General features: G+C 38.6%; 1 protein-coding gene across 2 annotated transcripts; it reads left to right on the top strand.

The window, feature by feature from the left end:
- The first annotated feature begins 3468 nt into the window (after window positions 1-3468).
- CIMIP4 (ciliary microtubule inner protein 4) lies at window positions 3469-21780 on the top strand. Of its 2 annotated transcripts, XM_063308278.1 has the most exons (7): window positions 3469-3756; window positions 4573-4637; window positions 15397-15469; window positions 17414-18063; window positions 20297-20447; window positions 20962-21072; window positions 21617-21780. In XM_063308278.1, the coding sequence occupies exons 2-7, from the start codon at window positions 4629-4631 to the stop codon at window positions 21706-21708; spliced, it is 1086 nt and encodes a 361-aa protein (XP_063164348.1). In that variant the 5' UTR covers window positions 3469-3756; window positions 4573-4628; the 3' UTR covers window positions 21709-21780. The 2 variants fall into 2 exon arrangements, with proteins under 2 accessions (XP_063164348.1, XP_063164349.1); XM_063308279.1 differs by lacking the exon at window positions 4573-4637.
- The last annotated feature ends 507 nt before the right edge of the window (window positions 21781-22287 follow it).

Raw genomic sequence — 22287 nt, 5'->3', positions numbered from 1 at the left:
ACAATTTTGGGTTTTGATAACAGTTTTAGAGACAACCTATAAAACTCAATTAAGCCCCTAAGCTCACTGAAGCAAATCATTTTAATGGGTTAAAATATTATCAGGAAAAGGACCAACAAATTTCCTGAAAATGGATTCTAATTCCAGGTGGTCTTGGTACTGTTTCAAAGAAGGCTGTTTCCTCTGAATTCACACACCAAATTTCCAATAGTGGTAAGGTGTAAAAAATCCTCTTTTGAGTGACAAGTTCAGGCAGGAGGTTATGATGATCGATGTATTCTAGGCTCTGTCATTCAAGCTTTAAAAATGATAGCCAGGAGTTTGAGACAGACCACAATTTGCATCTTCGAAATTGCTTTGCATGTTATAGCTTAAGAAAGCTTGTCCATGCACACTGGCACAGAACTGTTATTTCTGAAATCATTGAGCCTTACTACTAAATAATTGTGATGAGGTCAGTCTCCAAGTATATATCTTGCTACAACGTAAGCAGTTACATTCAATCTTCAGCAAATTTGTGAACCTGAGGAGAAGCAGTTTGCTGATGTTTCTACCATGTGTACATACAATGCAGCAAACCTGTATCAACCTATCAAACATTGTAATGTGATCCTTAATATTTATGAATTAAAGCTGCCTTTATTCCCATCTATTCATCATTCCTTCAATTTTCAATGTTTGGGAATGAATTCTTGCAAGCAAAATAGCACCTCTCACATTCCTGGTGAAACCCAAGATTTTTGAAAGTACACATACCAACTGGAAAAGGCTGAGGAGCAACAACTGTGTAAAGAGGATTAAGACTTATGGGGACAGATTGGTGACCAGCTGGGGAAAAGGGTAAGGCAAACTCTGTGGGTGTCCAGTGGAGTGTCCTGGAAGAAGACATGCCAGGCTGTCTACTGAAACTCTAGTTCTACTTGTATACAATCCTTCATTGGCCCTGTCCCCACTTGGAATTTGCTATCGAGCTGTCACATTTGACACCCCCAATTTTCCCCTTGGTTTATATGACATCCTCACTGAGTGAGACAACCAAATCACCATTAGGCATATCAGTTTTAAACTACTCTTCCCTCCCCACTTACACCAATACTGTCCCACCACAATTTCAAGTTGTATAAAATCTGAATGCTCTGCTACTCATCTTGGAAGTGAGGTTAAAAGATCTGTTTCTCCAGATATACCCAATTTTCACTTCCCTGTGACGAAATCAGCAGAGGCAGTTCTTATCTGCAGCCATTTGGGCTTCCTTAGACATTAATCCCTTGCAACAAACCACATACCATCTCTCCCTTTCAACCAGCACTCTCCCTTTCAACCAGATATTTACCTTAAAATTTCTCCATCCATTTCCCCATGTATACTAAGCATTCTATCATCTATTCTATTCATCTTCTCCTTCTAATTTTTCATCATTTACAGTATATATAATATACAATTGTTCACTTTTTTTCCTCATATTCATCCATATCTCAGTGACCTGCTGAAGAGCAAAAATCTGGGTTTACGTCCCCTGCCCTGCATAAAGCTGCACTACATATTCCAATTTTGCTCATTGACACTTGGTTATTTGTTTATATGCTCTCCACCCTTGTAATTACAATTCTGGGGAGCTAACAGAGAGTTAAAACAGAGAACAAAAGAATTACCAATAACATAAAAACAATGAAAGATATAGTGCAATTGAGGTCAAACTGCAATCATTCATGATCTCAAACCATTGCAAGGGAGGTTTATGCAACGCCCTGGCCCAATGCCTGGGGGGAAGAGTCAGGTTTCAAGGCCTTTTGGAAGGCCAATAGAGTTGGGACCATCTGAATCTTGGGGGTATGCTGTTCCAAAGGGTAGATGCCATGATAGAGAAGGCATGCTTCCTGGTCCCACAAGATGGCAGTTTTGTAGAAGGGATCCAAAGCATGCCTACCCTGTCGGACCTCATGTAGTGAGCAGAAAGAATCAGAAATAGGTAGGTCTGCAAATAAGCCAGCCCTGTGTCATGAAAGGCTTTATAGATGGTAGTCAGCACCTTGAATTGTACCTGATAGCCTACTGGGACCCACTGCAGCTCACAAAGTAGTAGTGTTATATGGCTGTATGGCTGTACATGGTGTATCCATAATTCCCTGTGCCATGCATTCTGGATCAGTTGTAGCTTCTGGATGGTCTTCAAGGACAGTCCCATTTAAAGTGTATTATAATAGTCCAAGAGGCATGAATGACTGAGAAGGGCCTCCTGATCCACAAGAGCAATTGGTGCACAAGATGGAGTTATGCAAAGGCCCTCTTGGCCATAACTGCCAGGAGCTAAGAATCCAAGAGGACTCTCAAATTGAGCACCAGTTCTGTCTGGGGGAGTGGTACCCCATCCAGAGTAAAAAATAGAAACTCTCAAGATCTGGGGCCCCCTAAAAACCACAGCCATTCAGTCTAGCTTGGATTAAGTGGTAATCTGTGGTTTCTCACTGAGCCCCCCACAACCTACATACACACATACACATGTGTGTGCATAGAGTTCTTTCAAAGGAGCCATTCAGGCTACTGATTAAAGCCCCCTATTTAGCACAGGAGTCCAAATGAAAGCATCTGCAACTTTCTAGCCTCCACTTGCACACTTCCAGTGAGGGAGAGCCCACCACTTCCCTGAGTCTACTGCCAAGAGCTTTCCTAAGTTTCTAACTAGAATATGTATTTCAGTTAACATAAATCTAGTCTTCCACGTCTTGTCCTCTATTACACTAGAAGCATGCCTTTTTCATAGCAGGCCCTGCCCTCTGGAACGCTCTTCCCTCTGAGATCTGGCAGGTCCACCCTTTTAGCCTTCCAGAAAGCCAGAAAGGGCTGGCTTTTCCCCCAGGCACTGGGATAGGGTAAGGTTGGAGTCCAAGGATTGTATGGATTGATGGATTGAGATAGTGGATCAGGCACCTGGTTTTCTTGGTTTTCTCTTTTTCTTGTTTTTGGTTTTATTATTGTTGTGAGCCATCTGTGTTTTACAAGTTGGGTGGCTGTACAAGTCTTTTAAACAAACAAACAAACAGGTCTTTGTGCAAAATCCTTTCAAATATTTGAAGATTGTTACCATAGCCAATCTCAGTCTTCTCAGGGCTAAACATTCTCTGTTCCATAGGGAGGAGAGACCATTCAGGTATGTTGAACAGGCCTAGAGAGGAAATGGAGGAGAATAAGACCTTGGGCTCATAAACCTCCCCCTTTACTTTTGCCTATTTGGAACTCCAAGCTATTTCTCCAGCCAGGTGCCAGCTATGCATACCCAAAGGTGCATTCTTGGTATGGCAATTTTATCTTTCTTGGCTAGGCTGCCATCACCTGTTGTAGATGAGCAAGGTGGGGGTAGGGTTGCTCTCCTGGGCATTACAACATTTTTTTTTCCTTTCTTCCATCTATGGTTATATTGGGAAAATCTCAAGCCTGCAACATACCAGTATATGGAATTCAAAGTGACAGTAAAAAGTATCTTTAATTCACATGACAATGTTATATTCATTCAGACTTACTACTGGGAAGTGTTCCTATTGATACCATTGAACTAAGCATGCATAGCCAAAAGTGCAACCTAACCCAACTGCCTTCTCTGTCGGTCTCCAGTTGGTTTTCCTCCCTCAGTCCCCCTCCTGCCAGGAGAAAAAATTTAATCAAGATCAGCCATTAAAGATAGAACTCATTCCTCCTGTGTTATTCTCTTCATTAACACCACTTCTTGTCTCCAAACTATTTTAACAGCCAAAAAGACAGGTATTTCCAGTATGTATTTATTTATTTTTCCTCAGCAAGGTTATGGCAGGATTGAGGAGGGAGGATTTTGTGCCCTAATCCAACCCAGCCTGGCTACTTAAAAAAAAAAAAAGCATGAGGTTCCTGCCCATCATCTAGATGAGTCCTCAGGAGTCAGTTAAGATGTGACATCCATTGAAGGAAGAAGCTGAAGGAAGTTTTAAAGTTGTGGTGCATTTGAAAAGTGCTTTCCTTCTAATAGCATTTTCTCTACTTTTATTTAACTTAAATTGCTTATTAGCAGACATTGTTCAACTAGGTGGTGGCCATAGTTGTCTTAGCTGATCTCCAGAGGCTAAGTGGATTTGGACCTGATTAGTGTTTGGATGGGTGATTGCCAGGAAATCTCAGGACAGCACAAGCTATATCAGGAAATCGAAAAAACATTCTGGAAGAAAGCAGTGGAAAGCCACTTTTAGACTACTGTCAAAAAACTACATGGATGTCTATGTAGTCACTGAACTGAGCTCTCCTCAAGACCACGCAAGTCAAACACTCCCTCCTCTGAGAAATGTGTATTTGTATTAAATTTGGTATTCAAAATACTTTTTTTTCTTTTTTTCAAATAACCATTCTTATATTATGGCAGTAGCTGCAAAACCAGAGCGCAGACCCTCTTGATAGGCAAACTTCTCTTCAGCTACTGAACGTCTCTCTCAGAGGGGCGCTTCTGTTTACTTGGGTCCCCATAGCAACTCTAGCTCACAGATGGGAATGGTTGTTTCTTAGCAACCATCCTTGGTAACTACACATAGTTCCACTTCTTTGTCTCCCTAGACTTGGCAAGGACCTGCTTGATTCATGAGAACTCCACTGGCACCTCAGTTGAAACCATGGCAGAGGTGAGATACATGTTTGTGAGGAGGGCTTAACTTCTGTGCATCTCAGAGACAAAAGCAAACCCTCCCAGCCAGGCAGCTACACACAAAGAAAGGTGCTGATGCCCTATGACCTACATAAAGGCTCTTGGTTTTTAGGTCCAAGTCACCGCAGTGAGCCTTGCTGTGCTCTTGCTGCCAGTCCTGGCCACATGTGGCAGGCATGTGGGATTCTCCTTGGCCACCTCTGGCAACTGATTTGGAGCCACATCTGGTTGGCAACCCTGGGACATGCCTGGCATGTATATAGCTCATTTATGATCATAATTGTGCTTTTCCCAGCCAGAGGTTTTGTGAACCTGGCCAGGCATCTGTACCAGCCTAAAAAGATCAGTGGCTTGTTTCAGGGTCAGAAGGGGCTTGAGGAAATTAGTCCTTCACTTGAGTACCAACAGAAGCCAGAGATGGCTAGCCCCTTCCTCCATTATGTACACGAGCCTGAGGAGATTAGTCCTGTGCTCCGATACCTACAACATCCTGAAGAGTTTACTGCCTTGTTCCAACAACCGCCACAGTCTGAGGCAGAGCTTGATACTGCAATCCAGCAGTCAGAGGAAATCAGTCCTGTGCTCCAGTATCTACAACAGCTGGAGGAAATTGGCAGCAACCTGCTTCACCGGGACCACTGCCTCATATCTTCCTTCCCAAGAATTATCAACAAAATGGAGACTGTGACTCAGGTGAAATACATGTGGACTGGCCAAGTCTATCTTTGCAACTTTTTCAGGACCTTCAGGGGGAAGCAAAGATAATACTGCACCTTCAGTTGTGATTTAGAGACAAGGAAATAAGGGGAGGTAATAAAGATCCATATTCAGCAAAGATCCATGAGTTAATCTAAAGAGTCTAAGTTTTACCTTGCCAATATATCTCTGCAAGTGAAATTGAACTGAACCAATTTCAGGATTGAATAAGTTTGTCAGTCCTGAAAAGCCTTCCCAACATTGTATATGTTGCTATACTTAAGCTCATGTTTATTACTCCAGCATAACAGGATGAACTTCAGTAAGTTTGGGGATGAAATTATCCTTAAGTTAGTTCAGTAAGCATTGCTTAAAAGTAAAAATAAAAGTCTACTGAACCATTTTAATAAAATATGTATATTAAGCCAAGTGCAAGGATATGACTCCTACTTGCATCATAAAAAGGTCAGGAGTGGAGGGCCACAGCTAATTTGCAGATCTTACTATCATAATTATGAAGGTAATAATTAAGAGGCTGGGAACTGTGGCAAGTCATTTGACCCAGCTATGCCATACAGCCAACTAAGGTGTATTTGTTTGTTTAAAAAATTTGAATTTCTATGCTACTTCAGTCACCAAAGTAACTGTAGAAGTCATACATAGGACAGTTGGAATTGCTGCATCATTTGATCATCTTATTCAGTCTCACCTGCCTACTCTTCTCAGATTTATAATTTCTCTCTCATAGCCCCTTATAAGTGGAACTTATTGTGGAATAAGTGGAATATTTGGCAGATCTGTTCTTGGTCTTGCTGTTAAGAAGTTTTTTTTTTTAACCTATTCTTGTTCATAGCATTCTACTTCTTTTTCTATTCCTGAATTAAAATCCTTCCTTTCAGAGTGGGTTTTTATCAAGTAGTTGTCCTACTTTATTCATAGAGTTCTACCTCTGGTCCAGATGAAAATATCTTTGATTTATTTCTCTTTTCTTATTTCCCTTTAAATCTAAATTCTTTTTGTATCATGCTTATATTATTTTTGCTATTCCCTGTGGACAGGAACTTATCTAACTTTATATAGTGCCTGGAACATAAACCACAATTCCTTAAGTAATATACAGCTTTATTCTTTTTGAGACCAATGTATTGAATTGGGAGGGTTAGCTGGGTATAACTTTGGATAAATAAATTCTTGCTCACATTTTCTTTGTAATAACTTTATTAATTTTTTTAGCAAAAAAGATAAAAACTAACTGAAACTAATATTTAAGATGAAGAAAATAAAAAGAAGAAAGAAAGAAAGAAAGAAAGAAAGAAAGAAAGAAAGAAAGAAAGAAGAAAGCCAAAAGCGCAGAAAGAAAGAAAGAAAAAAGCAATATAAAGAAATGATTTTCTTTTATACCAGTAATAGGTACAAAATTAAACTGAACTCTTACTCTATGGTTACAACATAACTTTCATTTTTTCTATTATCTACTATTTTTTTTAACCATCAAGCCCATATAACATAATTTCATTTTTTTCTGTTTCATGCAAAAAGTCCAAAAGGGGTTTCCAATTGGTATTAAACTTAATCAGTGTCTTTTCTCCAATCAAGGCTGTCAATTTAGCCATCTCAGCAAGCTCCATCATCTTCACCATCCACTCTTCCATTGTGAGTAATGTCAAATCTTTCCACCATTGTGCATATAAAAGTCTCACTGCTGTTACCATATATACAGTATAAAAAAAGTTCCATGAGTGTTCTCCAATTTTTTGTCACTCAGTCCCAGAAGAAACATCTCTGGCTTCAGTTGTATATTGATCTTTAAAATCTTCTGAATTAATGTGTGTATTTGGGTCCAATTTTTTTTAGCTTTTTTACATGTCCACCAAGCATGATAAAAAAATCCCCTCTTGTTGTTCACATTTCCAACATAAACTCAGAGTATCTTTATATATTTTAGACAATGTTTCCAGTGACAAATACTAATGACACATCATTTTATAAAAATTCTTTTTGAGATTATAACATAATGTCGATTTCAGTCCTTTCATCTACACATTCCCCCATTGTTCCATTTGTATGTTATCACCAAAATTTTTAGCCCATTTTATCATACATTATTTCACTTGTTCTTCTTCTGTTTCAAATTTCAATAAAAGTTTATACATTTTAGCAATAACATGTTCATCATTTGTACATAATTCTGTTTCAAATTCAATCTTACAATATTCAAAACCAAAAGTCTTTTATCTACTTTAAATCTTTCTAGTAATTGTACATAGGAAAACCATTGACATGTATATCCTTCTAACGTCAAATCTTCTCTTGATTTCATTTTGAATTCTCCCTGGAAAGATTCTAATATGCAACTGTAAGTTAACCATTTATGTTTAGTTATCATTTCTCTTCTATAATATGCTTCTTGTGCTGAAAGCCATGAAGGTATTTTCAGACATAACCTAGATTTATGTCTATTCCATATTCTCTATATGACACGTCTGACAAAATGATTTTACATTAGCTTTAGCTTTAGCTTTATCATACCATAAATAACCATGCCACCCAAACCTCAAATCATGTCCTTCTAACTCTTCTGTTTCTCAGCATCACCCTCTCTTTCATCCAAACTAAACAACAAGCTGCAAGCTATAGTTTCAGATCAGGTAAACTCAAACATCCGCTTTCTTTAACATCTTGTAACCCTCGTATTTGACTTGTGGTTTTTCCCTGCCACACAAATTTTGATTTGTCTTTCTGCCATTGTTTAATCGGTTGTCAAAACAGGTATTCTCTGAAACATAAATAACAATCTAGGCAAAACATTCATCTTAATCACAGAAATTCTCCCCAACAATGACAATTGTTGTTTATCCCATCTTATCATATCTTTTTTTCAACTTCATTCCATGTCTTAACATAATTATTTTGAAATAACGTACAATGCATGCTTGTCAAAGTAACACCCAAATATTTTACCTATTTCTCAATCTTAAAACCCATTTTATTCATCAGTTCTGTTTGATCTTGTCTCTTCATATTTTTGTTAACATCTTTGTCTTCTGTTTATTATTAATCTTGAAGCCAGCTAATGCACCACAAGCTTTTAATTTTCCCATTAGTAATTCAATTGTCTTTAAAGGATCTTCCAAAACCAACATCAAATCATCTGTAAAACCTCTCAATTTGCAAGTCTCTTTTTTAATTTTTACACCCATTATCCTCTCAACTTGCCTTACATCTCTATTCAAAACTTCAAGAGCCAGAATAAACAGAAGAGAGGATAGTGGGCATCCTTGTCTTTTTCCTTTTTGTATTTCACAAGGTTTTGTTAGATCTCCATTAACAATAATTTGTGCTTTCTGTGAGGTATAAATCGATTTTATCCATTTTATAAAATTCTCTCCCAAATTCATATCTTCCAAAACTTTAAATAAAAAAGGCCAATCCAAATTGTCAAAAGCTTTCTCTGCATCTAAAAAAATTAATGCACTTGTTTTTCATTATGCTATTCCAAGTATTCTATAATATCCAACACCATTCTGACATTGTCTTTTAACTTCCTTTTAGGTAAAAATCCACATTGGTCTCTATTAATAAATGTTTGCAGAATTATTTTCAGTTTATCTGCTAAAATCATTATGAACAACTTATCATCTTTATTGAATAATGATATTGGTCTATAATTTCTGGTGAAAGTTAGATCTTCCCCATCTTTAGTGTCAGATTCCTCCAATCAAAAGGTTCACAGAACCCCTTATTGGAGCATCTTCCATCACTTCCTTATCAATGGGGTAGACTCTCTGTCGCCAGATGGGAGGGGGTCTTGAGTTGGAGTGTGAATTGCATTGTTATGGCTACAGATTTATGATGGTTCACATCAAGGCCAGTCAGCAGAGATACACCAGCAACACCACCGGGATGGGAAAGGGGGGTGACATACTTTCGTGGGAAAGGAAGGCAATCAAGGGAATGTAGTTTTAAATGTATGTTTTAGCGGGAATTCTCCATTTGCAGCTTTACCTCTGTCCTAGTCATTTCGCTTCATTAAACAGTTAAAGGATCCTGGTCTCCTGACTGTCATTGTGTGAATGCTCAAATGATCAAGTGCTGACATTTAGGTATTAATGCTATATTAGCCTCTTTCCAAGTCGCTGGCATCTTTCCTCCCTGTAATACTGAATTCATTGTATTTTGGAGGGGTTGTAGAAGTTCATCCTCAAAACTTTTGTAATAAAAACCTAGTAATCCATCTGGTCCCGGTACATTTCCTGGTTTAATGTTTTTTATAGCTTCGAAAACTTCCCTTATTGTTATAGGTCCATTAATAATCTGTCTTTGGTCCTCGGTAAGTTTTTTTTTTAGGTATTCTTCTATTTTTTCCGAAGAAATATCATGTCCTTTATAAAAGTTAGAATAATACTGATAAAAAGTTTTTTGTATAGCCACAATGTCCATTAACCAAGTATCACCCTCTTGAAGTTTTGAAATCATTTTCTTTTCTTTCTCTTTTCTTAATTTACATCCTGACAATTTCCTTGGTTTGTTCTCAAATTCAAAATTCTTTTGCTTTGCATAGCATATCTTTGTTTTTATTTCTCTTAACTGTTACCATAAATAACTGTTGTTATAAAAGTTTAAGTTGATGTGAAATGCTTATCTTTTCTGACAATTTCTTTAATTCTTCCTCTTTTCTTTTTGTCTCATCCAAAATAGCCTGTATTTTCTCTTGAATCTTCTTTTTAAGTTCAGTATTATGTTGTATGAAGTAACCTCTGATGAAAGCTTTACTTGTATCCCAAGCCATTCTTAAATTGGTACCTTTATTTGTTTTCAAAAAATTCTATTTCTTTTTGCAATCCTCTTTCTGTAATAGTGTTTCATTTAATCTCCATCTGAAAGAGGTAGATTTCTAATGCAAAACAAACAGCATTTCCACAGACAGAGTCAGTTTTAATTCAATTAGGATTTTCATAATGCAGTTTCATTAAAAAAAAATTAAGTAACCATCCCCTTCATTCATTTTTAACTTTCTTATATCATCCCTTATTGTGCTTTTTGCCAAATACTGTTTAAACTTTAAGTCTTTAAATCTTCTTTTAAATTTATAATCCCCCCAAAAAATGAAAATCACCAAGAGAAGTACTTATTTGTCATAAAAGAAAATCTCTCTCAGGTTGAAGAATAATTAAATCGAAATTTGATTAAGAAATGGGGATTGGCCAGTTCTAGTGTCCAAATTGGCTGCACCACAGCTGTGAATGTAGGTGGAATCCCATGCCTCCCAGCCACTTAATTCACGAGCAAACCACAAAAGCTTCTGTTTTTGCAGTTTATTCACAGGAAGCAGCTGTCCAGAGATAGGAAGAATTATTTCACATTCCACCCTTCGTCCGGAGGAAGTTTGGTATCCAGTGCTGGCTTCTGGGTACCGATCTCTGCTGTATTGTCATCTCTGCTTCCCTGAAGATGACTAAACCACCATTAATCCCCATCGAAAGTCAGTTGTTCACATTTTCAAAAATCTTCTAAGCAGGCTCAAGTGCTGTACACGTATCATTTTGAAAAAGAAGTTTAGGGAAGAGTAGCCCAGCAACCCAAGATTCCTATCACTCCTACTTCCATTTTCTAAATATTGTAGAATTTCTATGTGCTGGCAGATGCTTTGCAAGAGTGCATTTACTTCTTTGTCACTCATCTATTCTTCTAACCTCTTCCCTAGCACTCTTTCTCAGGATAATTGGCTTTTTTTTTACTACCAAATCCTAACCTACAGAACTAGTTAGTGGGTACCACAATCTGGCTTGACTCCTCATAACTGCATGAACAAATGCTTGCCATCTTCACTGGTCTTTGATAATAACTTTCAGCTCTTCCAAGGACAGTCCTGTAATTATTTTGATCCTGTCAATTCCCCCTTATTCATTGTTTTCTCCTTCTTCCAGTTCCATCAAACTTGTTAAACTTCATTGTTTTTTCTAGTCCGTTATCTGCTTGTATCCCATGGTATGTGGATTTCTGCTTACTGATCATGACATCAAGAGAACAATCTTTATTTGGTCCAAGATTGATTTATTAGTTTTCTGTTGCCACCTGTCTGCAAATCCATAATTAGAAGATATCTATCTTCTTAGCTACTGGAGAAAGAACAAATAAATAGACTAGATGTATTTGGGAAGAACTGGCCAGGCTGCAGAATAAGGCTGGCTACTTTTGAAACTCAAGATTCTGGTAAGAACCAGTCAGTGGTTGTAGGAGAGGAGAAGTCAACCCAGTGGCCTCTTACATGTGGAATGTGTAGGGTTTGATCCTCTTCCCTCCATTTTTTCACTTTTACATGAAGAGATCACCCATTGGTTCAGGATGTTTTATCATCAATATGCTGATTATACCCCATTATACCTCACCATCCCAAGAAGCTGTGGTGATGTGGTTGAACATCTATTCCAGTGTGTAGTGGGGAAGAAACAGGCTGAAGCTGAACCCAAGCAAGATGAAACTACAATTGGTACAAAGTACAGTGGCTCTTTTGCCAATCAGTGTTAGATGACATAGACATGTGGTTCAGGCTCTGCACTGGTTTCCAGTATATTTCTGGCTGCAGTTTAAAGTGCAGCCAGAAATATACCTATAAAACCCTATACAGCTTGGTGCCAAAGTAAGGCACACGTCTTTCAACCAGAACCTATATAAAATTAACAGAACAAGAAAAAATGTTGGTAACTCTCCACTATCCAAAAATTGGCATGAGGCTAAGAGATGATTCTTCTTTGTGGTCCTTGTTTTGTGGAATGGGCTTCCATGAGAGATTTGGCTAGGCCCTACCCTGTTGATCGAAATGGTCTCTTCCAGGGGGCTTTTTAACTAATTAGGATAGCATTGTAGTTTTCTTCTGTAAGCCCAGTGTGGATAGACTTCAGACTTGTGGGATCTTCACTTTTTATCATGATTATTGAATCCACTAAACTGAGACAGATTCAGAGCAATCACTTGGGTGCAGGAGTGGGAGAAGTGATCTTTATTTATTTATTGCTGATCTTTATTTATTCAGTATGCATTTATTAGAAAAAGTTATTGTTCATCCTACTCATATACTGATCCAGTTCCTTTTTTGCAGGTATTGGTGATTTCCAAAGTTATGCTGCTGAAATTTGATGGCAAATCACAAAATTATGGCAGCAGTTATGGTTACCTCATGTTTGCAAGACTTTTTGAAGATAAAAATCACTCATGTTTAACCAGATTGAATGCTGCTTAGGCAGAGTCTAGCAAGATAACTGGGGCAACTCTGTGATGGTATGTGAGAATGACCTTGGGAGGTAGGAAGAAGAACAGCAGTCAATGGCTCTTCCTCCTGTCTCCCAATGTCATTCCACATACCATCAAACTTCTGATGAAGTCATCTGATCTTCTGGGGTGTGAGGAACTGAATGTGTTTCTCTGTATGATGAGCTCTGCACCCATGGATCCATTGCACACCAGGTTCATTTGGGCTGGATTTGGGATGTGGATCAATGGTATGATTTGCCCTGATAGGATGTTATCTTCCTGCTTTTGAAGAAGCCATCTCTCAATCCAGATGTTTAGCAAATTTCCACTCTGTCTCTAATCTTCCCTTTCTGAGAAAGATTTTGGAGAAGGGTGAGAGGCTTCAGGTACAGGGGGTCCAGATGAAACAGATCATGTGGATTCTTTCCAATTAGAATTCAGTCCTGGGCATGCATCAGAGATTGCATTGGTCAGTCTAGATAACATACACTAGATTTTGGATAGAGGGAGTATACTCCTCCTGCTCCTATTAGACTTCTCAGTGGTGATGTTTGATACCATTGACGATGGTATCCTCTTGGATTGCCTGAAAGAGTTAGGAGTTGGAACACAATTTTATAGTGAGTAGGTAGTTTCAGTAGGTGATAATTGGGAAGGAGTAGTGATTGAGTCCATGATTGCTTCAGTATGTAGTACCATAGGGCCCTGCTTTCTCCCCCAGGTTATTTAACATCTTTGGGAAATTGCTAGGGGAATTAATCCATCAGTCTGGAGTGAGGTATCATCAGTATGAGGATGATACCCAATTATACATAGCCATCTCAGGCTGGGCTGAAGATGCTGTGGAGGTTCTTACTTGGTGTTTGGAGGCTGTAAGGGACTGGATGAGACAAAAGAAGTTTAAATTCAATCCCAGCAAAATGGAGCTGCTGCTCATAGCTAATTTCACTGTATCCCAGTTCCTAGGATAGGCCTGGATGGGATTGCACTCTCCCTTAAGGATTAGGTCTATGCCTTGAGGATTCTCATGGACTCAAAACTCCTGCTTGAACAACAGATGGAAGCCATTGCAAGAGGAGTCTTTGGCCTGCTTTGGTTGGTGTGCTAGTTGCAACCCATTTTGGACTAGAACATTCTTGCAGCAGTGACTCACGCTCTTATCACCTTGGGTACTCTACTGTAATGCACTTTACATGGGGTTAACTTTAAAGACTATGCAGCTACTAGTAGAGGGAACCATTTTAATAGCAAAATACCTGTGTAATGTTCATGGCATAGGCTGCAAATGAGTTTCTGAATCAAATTCCAAGAGCTGATGTTAACCTACAAAGCCTTAGATGCTCAGTTCACATTTATTTTTTCTGACTAGAATCTGTCCAAGCTGTACAATCATCCCGGGGGTGGGGTGGAGGGATGCTTAGGGTCCCTACTTCGTAAGAGTCAAGGAGATAAGGGCCCAGAGGCAGGCCTCCTCAGTGGTGCCCCCCAACATTACTTTCTTTCTGAGGTTGTATTTGGCCTCTTGCCTGCTACCTTTTGGCCATACAATGGTCCTGTTCTGATGGGTATTCAGGTGCTAACGGTGGTAGTAGGTTACTTTTTTGTCTTGGTTGGATTTTAATTCTTGCTTTACAATTTTAAATTAATGGGATGATATGGATTTTACTTGGGGTTTGGGGCATGTTTCAGTTCTGATATTTCTTTGCCTTTTGTGGCAGTTGTCATTGTTATACAGGTAGACCTTGACTTACAACCACAATTGGGACTGGAACTTCTGTCACTAAGTGAGGTGGTTGTTAAGTGAGTAGTGCCCAAATTTATCCAACTTCGCCCATTTACTTTGCTTGTCAGAAGCTGGCTGGGAAGGTCGCAAATGACAATCACATGACCCTGGGATGCTGCAATTGTCATAAATGCATGCTGGTTTGCCAAGTGCCTGAATTTTGATCATGTGACCGCAGGGATGCTGCAATGGTCGTAAGTGCAAGGACCAGTTGTAAGTGCACGGAGCAGTCATAAGTCACTTTTTTCAGCGCTGTCATAACTTCAAACAGTTGTTAAATGAATGGTCATAAGTCAAGGACTACCTGTAATGTGCCTCAAATTTTTATGAATGGGAAATAGATATATTGTATATCATACCTGTTTTAATGTTCAACCCTCCTTACCCTCTCTTGAAAAATAATAAGTTGAAAATGTTGGCATTGGCCATGCAATGGCATAATTGCAGCAGTTTCCTCCCCTATCCCCAGAGGCTCTTGAAATAATGGTTTTAAAAAGGGAGGCAACTGCAGAAAGCTTGTCAGTGTTACTTTATGACAACTTTTTCTTCAGCTCATCATCTGTAAGCATAAGAGCCATAGGAATGCGTTTTTGAGACCTGACCTTCTACTCACTACTTTGACTGGTTTACCTGGACCACTAAAAGAGATTACATACTAAAGTGTGTTTATTTTATTCAGTCATAAATACAATGTGTTCAGTGTACTTAGTAATACTTTTAAAAGTACATAAAAGTATCCTATAATTTAATATAGTACTTACAGTTATAAAACACAACAATAGTTGCATCCAATAAAAGTTAATGTTCAAGTGTCTATAGAAAATCAGGTAATATATTAAGAGGGAATTGCAAATGTCATTGGTTCTAATTTGTATTAAACCATGATTTTGCTATTTAGGGTTAAACAAACCATATACATTCTCAGATCCTTATCAGTGCTGGAACTTACAAGTATTTTACATGTGAATAATCCATACATTTTTTTTTTTTGGTGGGGGAGTAACAGGTGCCCATGGACACGGCCTTCCAAATGCCTGCCACCACATATCATGTAACCAGAATGGCCTATCGTCCAGCAGGTAGGAGATATAATTGATGGGAAGCTTCTACTTTTTTTACTGTTTAGTGAAAACTGACGTAGATCCCTAGATTCTATGAGTTATTTGCTAATGTGTGATCAATCTTTTGTAAAACTAAGGAAAAGCAAAAGAAGGGGCCATCACACCAACCTACTACAACCTCCAGACACATTGGATTGTGATTTTCAGAATTTCTTGCCTAGCCATGTAGGAATTCTGGAAGTTATGCTCCTGTAATTCTGGAGGATTGCTGACTTCAAATTATTAGTTCAAGCCTGGCAAGTGTCCCTGCAAATGCATCCTTTGGCCAAGGCTAAATGGTGATGTGTAGAGAGGTCTCAGACTCAAGGCCCCTTGAAGACTTGAGTCCAATTTAAATTGTGACACTTTCATAAGTTTGCATCTTATTGGCTTGACCTTGCATCTTATAAACATGACCTTGCAGTACAACCTGAGCATGTTTGCTGTGCACTGCTGACTGCTGATAAAGCCATACTTGACAAGCCACCAATCACCATGTTGCAGGCTTGGGGAGGGGGTGTGGTTCCTCTATGGTGCCACAACCTCTATAAACTGTTTGGGCAGTAGATCCTGGGATGCACCTTTAGCATCTTTAGGGAGACCAGTCATCTGATCGATCTTCCTTTCATTAAAGGAAAAGGGAAAATGGGTATGGGGGCTGGGAGCCTGGTCAACTTCACAGCCAAGCAGATCCATGGGGTGGAGAAGAAGCAGTCCCACAAGAAACTAGCAGAAGCAATTGAAGCCTTAATATTAACCAATAGGGAACATTTCATTTTAGATGAACTCAAGTGCTAATCTGAGAGTGGGGGGAAACTCTATTCACTTTTTCAAAATCATGCATGACTTTACTATTCCTCCATCATTTCTTGTCTTGCCCACATTTTTTCATGCTAAAAAGCCTAAATGCTGTACCCTTTCTTCACATAATCATTTCACCCCATCATCATTTCAGCCCATTGTTGTTTGTTTGTTTGGTCAGTTTTGATTTTTTGTCCCTTTCAAAATTCTATAATATATTTTTCAGTCAGGGTGACCATAAGAATAGTACACAAGTCTGATTTTACCATAGATTTATATAATGACATTATACCACATTGGTGGGTTTATTTTTAATTGTCATCCAAGCGATTCCAGTAAAGGGGCCCCATGAAAGAAAAATAATATTTCTTTTGAATTGTTTTGCAGAACCTTTTGCATAATCTGTAAAAAATGGACTGTGCAATTCCCCAAAATACCTCTCTGGAAGATCCTTGATATCTGAACATCATACACAAAGATGGCATTATTAAAATGATGCTATTGTTTATTACTCTCTATGCCACCTGACAGATGTACTATTGAACATCTTTTCATAGAAACTCAGAAGAGGGGAATATAGTTTCTCCAGCCTGGTATACTCCCCCTGTGTTGTACATTGCAACTTTAATACTCTTCAGTTACTACAATGATAGACACAATAACTTACGATAATGGGAATTGTCATACAACCTACTTAGAAAGGAGTCAGATGGGGAAAAGCTAGAATATAAAGTACTACTTGGGAGAGAATACTGAAAATTTGAGATGGGAGGAATAGAAGTAAGTATCAGAGAAGAGGGCATGATTAGCAGGCTGGGTAGCTATCACCTGGAGTTAGAGTACTTCTGATATGCAAATTCATTCATTTATTTATTTAATTTTTATCCTGCCTTTATTATTTTTATAAATAACTCAAGGCAGCAAACTTATCTAATACTCCTTCCTCCTCCTATTTTCCCCACAACAACAACCCTGTGAGGAGAGCTGGGCTGAGAGAGAGCGACGGCCCAAAGTCACCCAGCCAGCTTTCATGCCTAAGGCAGGACTAGAACTCACAGACTCCTGGTTTCTAGCCCAGCACCTTAACCACTAGACCAAACTATTTTATTTTCTGTTTTCCAGATAAGCCTGGATATGGAAACAAGGAGCAGGTCACATACAACATGGCTGGGGTGCCATCCAACAAAACACCTCCCTCAAGGAGCTCCAGTATGAACTCTTGGGACATCTCCAAGAGTTCAGAAGAGGGTAAAACAAGAGATGAACCCCTAGTTATACGTCAAGCACCTCCTTCTGCACAGCACTTCCCAGCAAAAAGCCACAATAAACAGAGCCACAGTTCCAAAACTCCCTCTGTCCAATATATTCAGCATGGATCATCTAAAATATCTGTTGGGAGAAGGGATAACTTAGACAGCACAACTTCTATGGGGAATCACCAGGACAGAAGGCCTGCAAGTTCCCAAGAACTTGCTAAGTCTACCCAAGAAGCAGAAGCCAACTTTTTTAATTCAGATGAATCAACAGGCAGGCTATATCAATCTGTAGGGACTGAGTTGCTCCGCTCCCCCCCAAAAAATATAAAGAGTAGCTGTGAAGACATCAAAGAAGCCAAGACTGTTCTGAGTGCCAAAGACTCCTTGGCATCAAGTACACAAGAAGTTAAAGCTGAAGGGAAGCCCCTTCAGGAAAAGAAAAGCAATCTAGTGCCTGCTAATATCAAAGCCAAATATGGCACCACAGCAGTGGAGAAGTTGATATCAGAGGAGCAGGTAAACAAAATCATTACAATTGGGGGGGGGGGGGGCTGGTGATTAATAGCACCCTACCTGGTGTCCTTTAGATGTTTTGGACTTCAACTCACATAATCCTCAGGTAGAGGAAGCCTCTAAGAGTACCAAAATAACTCCAGTGTCACACGAGTTTTAATGAATCACCATCCACCATCAGATACATAGAATATTGTGCAGATAATGGAGTATTATATATACATAGATATAGCTGTGGGCAAGGGTACAAGAAAAGACATAGGAGAAAAGGGTGAAAGAAGAGGTATAAATCAGAGTTAGCTATAAACAGGGATAAACAGCTATAAACAAAGCAGTAGTTAAATGTGATACAGACATTCTTGCACTGAACATGGTTGGCATATATGTAAAGTGTTGATCTGAGAGAGAACTTCTGGAACATTCCATTTCCTTCTGGATCATGCTAAAACTTCTCTGGACCATGCTGTTTGGGGATGGCGTGCTTGCCAGTTTTGTGGTTTCTAGAATTAAATCCTCTGGACTGGAAGGGATTTGGAGCAACACCTGGCTGATTTCATCCAGAAGGCAGTTCAGAAACCCCCAGTTTCTAGTCTGGAGGATTTACCTTGGGGAACTCCCACTGGTCCATAGAGCTGCATGGTCCAGAAAAGGCTTGATATACTCCTGAGGTTTTAAATGTTCAAAATTTGGACCTTAAAATAGCATCTGAGCATATGCCATTTGTTATGTTAGACCAGAAAATATTTACAGAAAAAGGAATACAAGACAGCCAAGTGATTCTGTTTTACACATTACATTACTTTGCAAGGCTGATTTTGAGATTCACATGCATTACATTTTCTTTAACACAGTATCTCTGTAGTGTGCGTGCTAGATAAAATATATGCTTAAAACTGGAGTTTAGAAATCTGCTTTTAGGAACCCATTCTCCAGTTAGGGCAACCTTCCTGGTGCCTTCCAAACACGTTGACCTATACTGTCCATCACCTCCAACCTGTATAACTACTGGTATCAAGCTGAGAAAGGTTGTGCTGGGCTTTTTTATTTTTATTTTCACCTGGAAAGTTATGGTTACTTCAGTGATGCTTATCTAATGAAGACTTCTTGAATCTATAGGACTGTCTTCTGAGAAGGCATGTGTAATATTATGTTGTAAGGAATTGATGGGATTACAATATAGTGCTAAATATTAGTTGAATAATTAGGGAGTTGAAAAGCAAGACCTCATTTACATCATGAGCAATATAGTTTAAAGAAATATACTGTATATACCTCTCCAGTTATATAATGGAAAAGACATAAGGCCAATGTCACATATATTTATTGATTTATGAAATCTATAGGCCACCAAATCTTACAATTCATAGTGTCTGACAACAATAAAAGCACAAAAATACATAATAAAAAATAGAATGAATAAATAAATACAGCAATCAGCTAGGCAAGACAGTTCAATAACAACATATCCATTTCATATCACAGCAATCGTAGGATCCCACCAATATGAAGGGGCATTTGCTCTCAAAAGCCCTTCAAAGTAGTTCAAATTGCTTTAAAAGCTCAGTTTTAATAGTTTTATGGAACAATGTCAGACTTGGCACCAGTCTAGTTTCCATGGGGTGAATGTTCCATAAGGAAAGGGCCAGAACAGAGAAGCAGCCACCCTAGGCCTCCACCAAACTAACTTCTCACACACCGAGGATCCAGTTGGGATGAATGCATACTTGTAGGATAGGAGAAGGTAGTCCTATTGGAGCCAAGTCATGTAGGGCTTTAAAGGTAAAAAGCAATACTTGTACCCTGAAATCTATTGATAGCCAACGAAGTGACTACAGTATAGAGTAATATGGCTGAAACATGCAGACATTTTGCACTAACTATTCTCAGTAGCCAAGTATTCCATTTATATCAACTGAATTGGCAAACATGCCAACTCTGATTTATCATTTAAGTAAAGTTGAACTTTGTTTATTGTTTTTGATTTTTAAAGGAAAAATGTCCATAAAAATTGACTGCTGTCCATTTAGTGGCTATGATCTTTTTATTGACCCAAATCCAAAACAGGAAAAGCCTGCTTCTGGCCAAATTTGATTAGCTTAACCATATGGGGAGTGGAAGGTACCACTAGTGCCCCAGGTATGCTGAAACAGATTTGGTGATGGCAAGCACCTTGGGATGCAAGGTGGCGACTAAACCTATCATATCACACACACACATATATATATATATATTCCAGGCACGGCGTGCTCTTTGTGAAGCTGGACTGATCCAAGGACAGAAAAGACTCAGTGACTGGCCATTCAAACCCCTTGAGAATCCCATGGCAACTTCACCTTATGCTGATTATTATGAACTGGGTTATAATCTGAGGTCCAACATTTTCCAAGGTGGGTTGAGATAACAGATCTCCATGCTTCCTATTCTGGCCATAATAACAGCAAGATTTGGTGTTGGTTCTTTAAGAGACCTCCTCTCCCTTAGGAGAAATTATTCTCACAGACTAACAGTTGTTTTGTTTTTAATTTTTCTGCATGTAGGATCAAACTGTCATCTTCAATGCAGTCTGGGAATTAGGACCATGGTACCCTGCAGGCTTCTGTTAGTGCCAGCCACTGCATCAGTGGCAAGGGACAATGGGCACTGTTATCCAAAGCACTGAAGTTGCCTTTCCTTTCTGTAGCTTAAATAATCTGCAGATGACCATATCAAAAATTATTTCCCCCAACAAAATATTTGAACCCAACACCAAATTATAGACTGTATCAGTTATAGAAACCTGTCACTGTTTAAAATCTCTATTATCACTAACCTTTTCCTGTTTGTCCTCATCTCTGTCCATTCTGATTCAGCACAAAAATGACTGTAGCAGAAGTGAACATTTTCAAAATATTCTTTCTGTAGGAGGACCATTAGAAGCCAAAAGCTTAATGAAGGATTCTTATACTCCTGATGTAATAAAGAGGGCAGTGCGGGACCCCAAACGTTGGCATGGAAGGAAGACTGATGATCTAGGTAAGGAGGCCTAGGAACCCCAAAGGAAAACTAGAAGGAAACATGTTTAGCTTATCTTCCAATCAATGTTATGGGGGGATTATGTATAACTCCTCAGTATTATTATAATCTGAACATTGAGACCTCATCCAGTTCTTAGTTTACAAACCTCAAACTATATGCTCAGGAACAGGTTTAAAATAATTTCTATGAACTTCTCTACAGTATTTTCTTAAATGATTCTTACATAATTTCACTACAACGTCTGTCTTTTTATAATGTTGCAGTTCCTTTTTTCATTAGTGGCTGTTTTCCAACCACTCCGAAAAGTTAAGGATGTGATGCTAAGTAAAAATTCAGTCTGTGTTAAAAGTCCAGTCCAGCAATGATTCTGAATCAGCAGTCTTTTTTTTAAGGTTAAAAAAAATTCTGTAGAAAATTTCATAACTTCTTGAATTTGTAGCTTGTCCAATTACTTTTTATTATCGTTTTTGATGATGATGATGATGATGATGATGATGATGATGATGATGATCGTTGCTGTTGTGATTTTGTATTTCAACAGGGAGATGGTTCCAGAAAAATGCCCTAAATCTTAACCTGCAGAAAGCTTTGGAGCAAAAATACGGGGAGAAGAACAAAGGTGGCAAATCCTAAAAAGGCATAAAAGAGGCATATGAGCCCTTATCTGCCTCTCCCTAGCAGTGAAATAAATCTCATTGCAATCTATGTCCTTCTATGTGTTTATCTCTACTGATAAAGCTATAAGTAAGTTCATTCAGTTGAATGGGGAAAACCCATTTGCCTTACTCCTGACACTTTATAGACACTTGATCACACAAATCAGCATATAAGATTTTTAAAGTAGAGAATTACATAACTATTTACTAATTTCAAGAGGCAACCAAAGGTATTGCTCATGGGTCCATTTTAAAAGTTGGTAACTCTTAATTAGTCATCTAACAGATAAAAGCTTTGCAAAAATGTTATGCAAAAGATAAAGACTTCTTTTTAATTGCATGTAAAAATTCATAAAAAGGATTGGATAATTCTGGGGTAGTTGATACATTTGTCTGACCTATTCGAAGGCACCTCCACATAATCAATCCAAGCACAGGCTGATATCTGCAAGAGAAAGTCCAACTTTTTTATTTATTTATTTATTTTTCAAATTTCTACCATCGCCCATCTCTCCTGAAAAGGGGACACTGGGCGGTTTTACTGGTAGATGTAGAA

Source organism: Candoia aspera, chromosome 7 (assembly GCF_035149785.1).
Source record: "Candoia aspera isolate rCanAsp1 chromosome 7, rCanAsp1.hap2, whole genome shotgun sequence".
Taxonomy (NCBI): Eukaryota; Metazoa; Chordata; class Lepidosauria; order Squamata; family Boidae; genus Candoia; species Candoia aspera.
The sequence above is the reverse complement of the archived record's forward strand: the minus strand, read 5'-3'. Positions and strand labels throughout refer to the sequence as shown.